At 42.4% G+C, this 12,264-nt stretch overlaps 1 protein-coding gene across 4 annotated transcripts in view; it reads right to left on the bottom strand.

Moving 5' to 3' along the window:
* Positions 1-12,264, bottom strand: part of CEP83 (centrosomal protein 83) — a 98,942-nt gene that overhangs the window by 45,502 nt on the left and 41,176 nt on the right. For all 4 annotated transcript variants that reach the window (XM_077265403.1, XM_077265402.1, XM_077265405.1 and 1 more), the window contains 4 exons: positions 10,831-10,962; positions 6,588-6,702; positions 6,095-6,239; positions 5,848-5,997 (listed from right to left, as the gene is read on the bottom strand). In XM_077265403.1, coding sequence (XP_077121518.1) covers positions 5,848-5,997; positions 6,095-6,239; positions 6,588-6,702; positions 10,831-10,962 — 542 coding nt within the window. The remainder of the gene's footprint in view (positions 1-5,847; positions 5,998-6,094; positions 6,240-6,587; positions 6,703-10,830; positions 10,963-12,264) is intronic.

Raw genomic sequence — 12,264 nt, 5'->3', positions numbered from 1 at the left:
GGTCTCTCTGGCTTTGCATTCCAAGGCCCCAGACCTTTTTGGATCCAAGCTGGATCAAATAATTTTGGATGTCCCAGTGGGAAAAGCACCTCGCGTCCCTGGTCCAAGTCTAAACTTCCTTTTAAATAGGAAAGGGTTGCCTCAATCTCGAGAGAAATAGTGACTTCTGGCTACAAAATCAACTTTTCTCCTCCAGGAAGACGTTCCCTTCTGTCTCGCCCGCCAAGACATACGTCGCCGGCCCCAGGGGTTCTTCAGGCCATCTTTTTCCCTACCACGCACACGAGTGATCGGACCAGTCCCCAGGAATCAACGGTTTTTCGAGGTTCTACTCTATTCTTTTCATAGTCCCGAAGAAAGACGGACTAGCGCCCTGTGCTGTTCACAGATGAAAGCAGTTTCACACTGAGCACATGTGACAGACGTGACAGTCTGGAGACACCGTGGAGAGCGATCTCCTGTCTGCAACATCCTTCAGCATGACCGGTTTGGCAGTGGGTCAGTAATGGTGTGGGGTGGCATTTCTTTGGAGGGCCGCACAGCCCTCCATGTGCTCGCCAGAGGTAGCCTGACTGCCGTTAGGTACCGAGATGAGATCCTCATACCCCTTGTGAGACCATATGCTGGTGCGATTGGCACTGGGTTCCTCCTAATGAAGGACAATGCCAGACCTCATGTGGCTGGAGTGTGTCAGCAGTTCCTGCCAGATGAAGGCATTGAAGCTATGGACTGGCCCGCCTGTTCCCCAGACCTGAATCCAGGAGTTGGTGGATGCTTTAGTCCAGGTCTGGGAGGAGATCCCTCAGGAGACCATCCGCCGCCTCATCAGGAGCATGCCCAGGCGTTGTACAGTAGGAGGTCATACAGGCACATGGAGGCCACACACAATACTGAGAAAGGACAACCACAACCAATATATAGAAATACCCAGACAAACCACCAAAACCACCAAGCAGGGAATAAATATAAAATGTCTTTATTATATATGATTGGCAATTAAGTATAACAAAATTGTGCGCACAACAGGACATACAACAATAAATTAAAATCAATATTAGAAATAGATGGTAGAGGCTGACCCAGATTATATTTATATATCTACATATACAGGTAGTGCATCCCTCTAATAAAGTGTAATCAACCAAAAAAAAATCCTTCGTCAGGATTAAGATCCGAAACGCGCGTCGGGGTGCACTATTACGGGACGTGGCTGACCCTGGCATTAAGGTAGATTGAGTGTATTTCCCTCTTATTTACACTGCGCACTTTAGTTGGTGTTTTTTTGGGGGCTCCTGCAGTAGTCTTACAGGCAGGCAGCACTCTGCTCTTCACAGTGTTGCATATGTGGACACACAGATATGCTGTGCTGAACTACACATAGGCTGACACATAAGGCATTTTCTTTGTACTTGCCACTTGCACATTATGTATTGCAGTTTGCTCACATACTATTTGCACTTTATACTCATACGTGGGATATGATTATATCAATTATTTTTATCTTTTGGTTATAGTAATAAACACCAATAGATGATATACTGCATATGTGATATAAATATCTTCTCATGTATGGTTATTATTTTTATATATATCACACTTTTTTGCGGTTGTTTTATTCTCTTATTTTTCTATTTTTTGGTTGATTACACTTTATTAGAGAGATGCACTACCTGTATATATATTATATATATATATATATATATATATATATATATATATATATATATATATATATATATATATATATATATATATATATATATATATATAATCTGGGTCAGCCTCTACCATCTATTTCTAATATTGATTTTAATTTATTGTTTTTTGTCCTGTTGTGCGCACAATTTTGTTATACTTAATTGCCAATCATATATAATAAAGGCATGTTATATTTATTTCCTGCTTGGTGGTTTTTCTGGGTATTTCTATATATTGGTTGTGGTTGTCCTTTCCCCTTATGTAGTGGTCCTCTCACACTTTCTCTCCACAGAGCACCAATCACTGACATATGATATTAATATAATTACCCCAATATTTTTGTTTTTATTGAGTTATCACTGGTGAAAGTGGTTGGTATATCTGTGGTTGTGTTTAATCACACACAATACTGAGCATCTTTTCCTTGTCATGAGGCATTTCCACTGAAGTTGGAACAGCCTCTAATTTGATTTTCCACTTTGATTTTGAGTATTATTCCAAATCCAGACCTCCATGGGATATTCGTTTTTATTTACATTGATAATTGTTATGTTTTATTGTTCTGAACACATTCCACTATGCAATGAATACAAATTTGAAACTGGAATATTTCATTCAGTGATATCTAGGATGTGGGATTTTAGTGTTCCCTTTATTTTTTTGAGCAGTGTATTTGTCTGGGGACTATTACTAACATTACCCACCTAATGCACATTTTTATTGCCCTATTTGGACAGGTATTTATTGTTACCAGTATGAAGTATGTACTAATACAGCCATCTACCTCACTAATTGGCACAAGTGCCCTTTTTGCGCTTATTTCAAGGTTTCAAACATACCTTATCATTAATTTATTTCTGTTAACATAGCCATTTAGCGCAATAGTATTTATTGTTCTAGTTAGACTATTTAGTGCTGATGCATTACACTCAAATCGGATTACAAAAATATTTAAACACAGGTTGTAATGTGATGAAAATCGGTAAAAAGCCAAAAGGGTAAATACTTTTGCAAACCACTTAAAATAAATTATATAATGTTTTGCAGCTTTTACACATTAAAGGGAACCTGTCACCCCCCTCAGGCGTTTGTAACTAAAAGAGCCACTTTGTGCAGCACAAATGCTGCATTCTGCCAAGGTGGCTCTTTTAGTTATGATGCCTGCACACGCTGAAATAATCACTTATGAAATGTGCCCCCTCATACCCTGAAATTGCCAGGGAGGCGGGTCTTTCCTTCCTAATCAGACGCAGCACAGCCGTCGTGCCGGGCGCTGCCTCCTCTTGCTTCATCAGAGTCCCCGGCGCCTGCGCTGTAAGTACAAAAGGGCAGCGCAACTGCGCATGCCCGAAAAAAACTTAATGCGCAGGCGCCGGGGACGATAATGCAGCAAGAGGAGGCAGCGCCCGGCGCGCACAGGCCCACAGTGAAGGCTGTGCTGCGTCTGATTAGGAAGGAAAGACTCGCCTCCCTGGCGATTTCAGGGTATGAGGGGGCACATTTCATAAGTGATTATTTCAGCGTGTGCAGGCATCATAACTAAAAGAGCCACCTTGTCAGAATGCAGCATTTGTGCTGCACAAGATGGCTTTTAGATAAAAACACCTGAGGGGGGTGACAAGTTCCCTTTAAAAACAAAATTTTATAGAAAATGTTTTTCACATCACTATATTCCGAGAGCTATAACTTTATTTAATTCTCTGCTGACGGAGCTGTATGGTGGCTTGCTTTTGCAGGACAAGATGGCGTTTTCAGTGATGCTATATTGATCTACATTCGCCTTCTTGATTACATTTTATTTCACTTTTTTTTTGGAGAGAGGATTAAAAATCATAGCTTATTTATTATTATTATTATTATTATTATTAATTGTTATAGCGCCATTTATTCCATGGCGCTTTACATGTGAGGAGGGGTATACATAATAAAAACAAGTACAATAATCTTGAACAATACAAGTCATAACTGGTACAGGAGGAGAGAGGACCCTGCCCGCGAAGGCTCACAATCTACAAGGGATGGGTGAGGATACAGTAGGTGAGGGTAGAGCTGGTCATGCAGCGGTGTGGTCGATTTGCCACTTTTTTTTTTTTTTCTTAAGGAGTACATAAAGGGGTTAAATAGTGTGACAGTTTTAGGCTATGTGCACACGTTGCAGAATTTCCGTGGCAATTCTGAAACTCTCTGCCGCGGGAAATACACATGCAGAATTGGCATGCGTATTCCCGCTAAACACTAGCGTTTTGCAAGCGTAATTAGCTTGCAGAATGCTAGCGTTTTCCAAGCGATTTGTAGCATCGCTTGGAAAACTGATTGACCGGTTCGTCACACTTGTCAAACATAGTGTTTGACAAGTGTGACAGATCTTTTACTTTTGATGCTGCCTATGCAGCATCAATAGTAAAAGATCTAATGTTAAAAATAATAATAAAAAAAATCATGATATTCTCACCTTCCGGTGGCCCCCGCAGCTTTCCCGCTCCTCGCGATGCTCCCGGCAGCTCTCATTCCCAGTAATGCCTCGGGGCAATGACCCCAGATGATGTAGCATCACGCGAGACCGCTACGTCATCACAGGTCATTGTCACAAGGCATTACTTGGAATGGGAGCATCGCGAGGACCGGGAAGGCTGCGTGGGCCACCGGAAGGCGAGAATATGACGATTTTTCATTTTAATTCTTTTTTAGGTACATGGTTCCCAGGGCCTGGAGGAGAGTCTCCTCTCCTCCACCCTGGGTACCAGCCGCACATGATCCGCTTACTTTGCACATGGTGGGCATAGCCCCATGCGGGAAGTAAGCGGATCAATGCATTCCTATGTGTGCGGAATCCCCACGATTCCGCACAAAGAATGAACATGCTGCGTTTTTTTTCCGGAATGCGATTCCGCCGCGGAAAAAAACGCAGCATGTGCACAAAAAATGCGGAATGCATTAAATTATGGGATGCTTATGTAAGCGCATTAAGCGTTTTTTTCCAGAGGAAAACGGCTGAAAAAAACACTAAAAATCCTGAACGTGTGCATATAGCCTTATAGCTTGGGTTGTTCCAGATGTAGCGATATCAAAATGTGTATTTTTTTTTTCTCACATAAAAGATACCTATTTAGTGCTTTCACACTTTTTTCATCTTGTATGCTTATTTTATCTTTTTTTATATGTTTACATTTTTTTTTCTTGCTTTGTCCTTCCAAGGGACTTTAACTTTATTTTATTACTCTGATTGCTGGTATAATGCATTGCAAATTCACCAGCACTGCAGTGCATTATACACGTCAGTGCTGCATTGACAGAAGTCTCTTAGATCATACTCTGATCATGATCATAGGCTATGTGCACACATTGCAGATTTTGCTGCGGATCCGCAGCAGATTTGACGCTGCGGATCTACAGCTGTTTTCCATGCTTTGTACAGTACCATGTAAACGTATGGAAAACAAAATCGGCAGTGCACATGCTGCGGAAAAAAAACGTGTGGAAACGCAGCGGTGTTTTTTCCGCAGCATGTCAATTCTTTGTGCGGATTCCGCAGTGGTTTACACCTGCTCCTCAATAGGAATCCGCAGGTGTAAAACTGCAAGTGGAATCCGCACAAAAACCGTGGTAAATCCACAGTGCGGTTTACCTGTGGATTGTGCAAAAACAGTGTGGAAAAATCAGCACACCAATCCGCAACGTGAACACGTGGCCCAAGAGGCTTGCCATCGCTGGCAGACACAGAAGTGGTCATGGCTACCTTATGTTGCCAAGGCAATGATCGGGCACTTGTGTTGACAATGCAGGGGGCCAATCTGAAGGGAGAGGCAGCCTCCTCCCGCTTGTAAATGTGCTGCATCGTAACATTTAGGGGGGGTAAATGGCCCAGGGGGTGCAGGCACAGCTTCTCGCAGTACCAGCTGAGGACTGATTTTTACTTAAGCAAGGCTCCTGGTGGCGATCGTGCAGGCACTGCTCTTGTGCCCGCATGATTGTTTCGATGCAAGTTTACCTCAAATGTCATGAAGGCCTTAAGCGGAAGTCTTTTCCAGCTTTTTTTCTCAGCATGGAGGAGCTCGTGTAGCCACTCTGCAACACACCTCAGTTTACCATCAGCACCAAGGGCTTCTTACAGAATAATAGACATACAAACTACATTAAAAGCCGGCAAACCTTAAACTTAGAAGCTCTCTCCTAGCAGATTCCTCTGCTAACTGTGCAATACGCAGTTTTTCTTCAAGTTGACTGATTTCTGAATGTTTATGTTGCTCTTGCTTCTCTTTATACTTTTCTAGTTCAGCTAGTCTGTTTTCCAGTTCAAGCCTTAAAATGAGGGAAAAAAAAGAAAGTTCCAGAAAATGAAAAAGGGAATAGGCAAAAAAAAAAAAAGAAATGAAAACTGATAATATTCACAGCTCACCTTTCATCTTGAATTGTGGCGATTTGCTGAAATCCTGCTTCTTTAGTCGCCTGAATTTTACGTATTAATTCCCGTTCCTTCTCAGCCAGTAACTCATTCTGGTGCTCCATCGATGCTTTAAGGATATCATTTTCAGTCACTAGTACTAAGGATTCAACATAATGTAATTATTAGACCCATATTTAAAATACATACAAACTACAGCTATATGTTATGCTAAAAGGAAGGCAAACAAAAATACATCTGTATTTAAAAAGGTACAAGAATGACATTAATATATTAGAAAAGAGGCCCAATATGCAAAGAAGGAACTGAAAATCCATCACAGGAAATTCTGATGTTATCAGATCTGTGCAGAGTATCAAATTCCTTATTCATAGCCGCAAGGTTTATTGGTCAATACAGAGCAACAAAAATGAAACAGGAAAGAGTAGGGGGAAGTGAAGTAAGAAGAAAATAAAAAACCCCTATAGGTACAAAAGAGATGTATTACCATCAAGTCGACCTTGAAGCCGGTCTTTGTCTTTTTCCGCATCATTCTTAGTTCTTGCGGCTTCTAGTTTGATATTGTCAATTTCAATTTTCTGGAAATGCTTGAGCTCATCAATCTGAGGTTAATAAAAAAAAACATTATTAAAAGTTGAAGATTAGCATTAGAAATATTGGACTGAAACAAAATCATCATCATCAAGATTTGTGGCCAGCATCTCTAGCATATCTAAAAATGTAACACTGTTGTCTCATGAAGAGATCTCCTGATTGATATGCCTTTTCTGGCCATATAAACATCATAGAGGGTCCCCAGAAAGCATAATGGCTTGCCTGGTAAAATCAGTTATTTATTATTATTTATCATTATTAGACATTTTTATAGCGCTATTTATTCCATGGAGCTTTACATGTGAAAAGGGGCAAACAGACAAGTACAATAAAAATGAGCAAAACAAGGCAGACAGGTACAGAAGGAGAGGACCCTGCCCACGAGGGCTCACAATCTACAGGGGATGGGTGAGGATACACTAGGAGAGGGTAGAGCTGGTCGTGCAGAGGTTCAGTAGACTAAGGATCACTACAGGTTGTAGGCTTGTCAGAAGAGGTGGGTCTTCATGTTCTTTTTGAAAGTTTCCATGGTAGGCGAGAGCTTGATGTGTTGGGGTAGAGAGTTCCAGAGTAAAGGGGAAGCACGGGAGAAGTCTTAGATGTGGTTGTGGGAAGAGATAAAAGGGAGTAGAGAATGAGATCTTGAGAGGATCGAAGCTTGCATGTAGGTAAGTACCGGGAGACCATGTCACAGATGTATGGAGGAGACAGGATGAGGATGACTTTGTAGGTCATAGTTAGGATTTTGGACTGGAGATTCTGGACAATAAGAAGCCAGTGAAGTGCTTAACAGAGAGGAGAGGCTGGGGAATAACGGGGAGACAGGTGGATTAGTAGGGCAGCAAAGTGTAGGATGGATTGAAGTGAAGCCAGAGTGCTAGAGTGGAGGCCAGAGAGTAGGAGGTTGCAGTAGTTGAGGAAGAAGATAAGGCAATGCACTAGTGTTTTTGTGGTTTCATGATCAAGGAATGCACGGATCCGGGAAATATTTTTGCGTTTGAGTCAGCAGGAGGAGGCAAGGGCTTGGATATGTGACTTGAAAGAGAGGGATCATCCCAAGGCACCGAGCATGTGGGACTGGGGAAAGCGAGCAGCCATTGACATTGATGGAGAGGTCTGGTGGAGGGGTAGCGTGGGATGTGGGAAAGATGAGGAGTTCTGTTTTGTCCATGTTCAGTTTTAGAAAGCGAGCAGAAAAGAAAGCTGAAAGAGCAGACAGACATTGTGGCATTTTGGTCAGTAAGGAGGTGAGGTCAGGTCCAGATAGGTAGATCTGCGTGTCATCGGCGTAGAGATGATACTGCAAACCATGGGATTCTATGAGCTGTCCCAGGCCGAAAGTGTAGATGGAGAAGAGCAGGGGTCCTAGAACTGAGCCTTGGGGGAAAACCAACAGACAGGGGGCGAGGTGAGGAGGTGGTGTGGGAGAGGGAGACACTGAATGTTCGGTCTAGTAGACATAACAAGATCCAGGATAGGGCCAAGTCTGTGATGCCAAGAGATGAGAGAATCTGTAGCAGAAGGGATTGGTCCATGGTGTCAAAGGCAGAAGACAGGTCCAGGAGGAGGACGACAGTAGTGTCGCTTGCTCTTGGCGGTTAGTAGGTCATTGGCGACTTTGGTTAGGGATGTTTAAGTTGAGTGATGCGGTCGGAAGCCAGATTGTAGCCGAGCAAAGAAGGAGCAGGAGGAGAGGTGGGAGGACAGTTCAAGATGGACAGGCTGTTCCAGTAGTTTTGAGACATAAGGGAGAAGAGATATCGGGTGATAGCTAGACACAGAGGATCGGTCGAGGGAGGGCGTTTTGAGGATGGGTGTGATCGAGGCATTCTTAAAGGATGAGGGGAAAACACCATTTGTAAGTGAGAGGTTGAAGAGATGTGTTAGGGTTGGATGAAGGCTGTGGCGAGGTTAGGCATGAGGTGGGACGGGAGCGGTCAAGCGTGCAAGTGGTGAGATAGGATCTTGGCAGGAGGGTGGAGAGCTGATCTTCTGTCATGGTGGAGAAGCTGGTCTTGGAGGAACCGGGCTGAGCAGCTAAGAGGGGCATTAGGGGCTGCAGGCCAAAGCTTTCTCGTATCGTATTGATCTTCTGCTTAAAGAAAGAGGCAAAGGCTTCAGCAGAAATGAGAGAAGAGGGAGGAGGTGCTGGGGTACGGAGTAGAGAATTGAAAGTGTTGAAATGCTTGTGTAGGGTTGTGAGAGAGGGAGGATATGAGAGATGAGAAGTTTGTTTTCCGTCAGTGAGCGCGGACTTGAAACTGGTCAAGGACTGCTTTTATGCGATGAAGTGCAATGACATAAGACTAGAGATGAGTGAAAATGTTCGTAAAACGATTACCAAACAAATGCAGAATATGGCACATTTGGGTTCTTACTCGAAAACATGAGCAAATTTTCTTCAAATCGTGAAAAATGGTAACATTTGGTAAAGGTGCAGGAAAATATTTGCATTGCCACTAAGGTATTTTTAGCACTTTGGCTAGAAAAGTGGTGGTGTATGATGAGCAGGGGGCATCTATTTGATGAACGGAGGGGTTGGGGAGAGATCAGAGGAATTTTTGTTTCCTAAATTTATGTATGCACATTGTGGCTAGACAATAAGGGCGCAGGAAACATCCACAATGTTGAAACACAAAGACTTGTGTCAATGGCTGAATGTCCCTCTCCATATAAACAGCAGACATCTTGCTTGTGCCATTTTGTCAGTAAAACCGTGCAGGGAGGATTCTCCTGACGCTGGTCCTGGGTGCTGATAGATTTTAGCTAGTTAGCTAGGCGGTTGTTTCTAAGTCAGATAGTTTACATAGCTAGTGTCCTGTGTGGCAGTGAAATAGACTTCCAGCAGTTTTTTTCTTCTTAAGCCATTAGTGAGGTCCACAGACAGACAGCAGGGCACATTTCATAGAAGTGTGTTGTGCAATGCTTCTAATGTGCTCCATGCATGAGTAGACCGTTCAAAATCAATCTTTTTCAGTTGCTAACTTGATTCAGCAAGGCATATGTCACCTTGTCATTTTGTGTCACTGAACTTCATCTGTGTGCGCAGAGCTGTTGCAGAGTAAAAAAAAACTTTTTTCTGTTACAAACGTGATACAGCACGCCATATCCCACCTTCTCATTTTGTGGTGAAAATCAGCTGTCTGCAAAGCTCATGCAGAGTAAAAAAAATAAAAATAAAATTTTTTTTAGCTGTAGTGCCATGAAAGGGACTAGGGGTGATGAGACAAACTCTTTAAAAAAACTTATAAGGCAATAGGAAACCAGTGGCTGGTTCTCTAAACAACAGCCATAAACAATATTAATAAAAATGACTCCATTCTTGAGTAATGGACAGAAATTTTAACAAATTGCAAATTTGCTTGTTTTTACCTATCTAAAAAGAAGGGAATAACCTGTTAAATGTTCCAGCCTCTGGATGCAATAAAGAAGAATTAAGTTTGTTTTAAGGCTTTATGGACATCAGAAAGACAGCCTGGACACTTCCTCTATTGGCTAGTGTAGAGATCCACTATGCAGAATGTGTGCATTACAAGCACTTACCATTTAGATGCATATATCGGAATTGCAATGTAATGGTATGGCCAACCATGGTTGAAATATTGTATCCGACTCATTATTGCATTTGTGGATATTTTAGGTCTAATTTTTTTGGCGTTTTGAGCCTTTTTTCATTTGCACCAAATCCCCCTGTCCATTTGCATTTTATATGTGCTTGCCTTGGAATTTTTTTTTTTTTTAGTTAGGGCTAAAAATGTGGGCAGATGGGGTTTAGGGTTTCAAGATGCTTTTGCTTATCTTATTAATTTTCCACTTCAAAAAGTTGCAAAATGTCATAAATTTTCTTCATTGCCTTTTTTGAATTTTTGAACAATGTGTGCTACCTTTTGAAAAATTTGTGACTTTTTGCTCATAAGTCACAAAAATGTTTAAAGACAGAGAAAGACCATTTTTGATAGCACAAATTGGAATTTTTATGAATCTGGCACAGTAAACATCAGTGAATGCCACATGATAAAAAAAGAAAAGTGGCTTAAAAAAACACAAACAAAAAAAATTATATGAATTATGCTCATAACCTTCAGTTGCTAAAAAAAAAATCGTATGGTCTTATATGATCCACGAGTACTACTCACTTTGCTAGTGAGAGAATGAACATCTCGCTCAGCTTTGTGCAGCTTCTTGTTTAGGAGGTCGTTTTGTTCTGTGGCTGCCTGCAGCTCATTCTCCAGACGTTCATGCTGTAGTTTTAATGACTGCTTCTCAGCCTGGAGAAGACAGAAGTACATTATGAAATAGATAGAGATACAGGTTATTCTCTACAAGGTGAATTGGCAAATATGACTGAATTACTGATATCTAATGGCTGCTCACTGCTCTCCTGATCGCAGTGCAGAGTTGTGTGATTCAATTTCCAGCTCACAGGCAGACAGGGCTGCAATATTGTTGCAATACAGCAGAGCTGTGAGAGCTGCAGCTGATGATGAACCTGCTATTAATTCGAAGAGGTAAAGGAGCTGTCAAAGTACATTTTAATTAACAGATTTTAGAACACGGTAATAATAAGTTCCACAATTGGATGTGTTTAAATAAAATGTTCCTGTACTGAGATAATCTTATAAATGTGCCCCTGCTGTGTACTGTGTAATGGCCGTGTCTGACTGTGCAGGGACATGGTCTGATCATGCCACAGCTCCCGGGCAGGGTAGGAAGCAAAAGAGAATATACTAACAGGACAGCATAGGATCGCAGATGATTCTTTTTTTGAGGTAAAACATGTTTAACCCCTCTGTGACCTTAGACGTACTATCCCGTCGAGGTGACCTGGGCCTATCTGACCCTCGACGGGATAGTACGTCATAGCCGATCGGCCGCACTCACGGGGGGAGCGCGGCCGATCGCGGCCGGGTGTCAGCTGACTATCGCAGTCACGGACCGCCCCTGGCACATTAACCCCCGGCACACCGCGATCAAACATGATCGCGGTGTACCGGCGGTATAGGGAAGCATTGCGCAGGGAGGGGGCTCCCTGCGGGCTTCCCTGAGACCCCCGGAGCAACGCAATGTGATCGCGTTGCTCCGAGGGTCTCCTACCTCCCTCCTCGCCGCAGGTCCCGGATCCAAGATGGCCGCGGCATCCGGGTCCTGCAGGGAGGGAGGTGGCTTACCGAGTGCCTGCTCAGAGCAGGCGCTGGTAAGCCTGCAGCCCTGCACAGCAGATCGTCGATCTGACAGAGTGCTGTGCACACTGCCAGATCAATGATCTGTGATGTCCCCCCCTGGGACAAAGTAAAAAAGTTAAAAAAAAAATTCCCCACGTGTGTAAAAAAAAAATAAAAAAAATATCCTAAATAAAGAAAAAAATATATATATATTATTCCCATAAATACATTTCTTTAGCTAAATAAAATAAAAAAAACAATAAAAGTACACATATTTAGTATCGCCGCGTCCGTAACGACCCAACCTATAAAACTGCCCCACTAGTTAACCCCTTCAGTAAACACCGTAAGAAAAAAAAAAAAAAAACGAGGCAAAAAACAACGCTTTATTATCATACCGCCGAACAA

The sequence above is a fragment of the Ranitomeya variabilis genome, chromosome 5, assembly GCF_051348905.1.
Source record: "Ranitomeya variabilis isolate aRanVar5 chromosome 5, aRanVar5.hap1, whole genome shotgun sequence".
NCBI lineage: Eukaryota > Metazoa > Chordata > Amphibia > Anura > Dendrobatidae > Ranitomeya > Ranitomeya variabilis.
The sequence above is the reverse complement of the archived record's forward strand: the minus strand, read 5'-3'. Positions and strand labels throughout refer to the sequence as shown.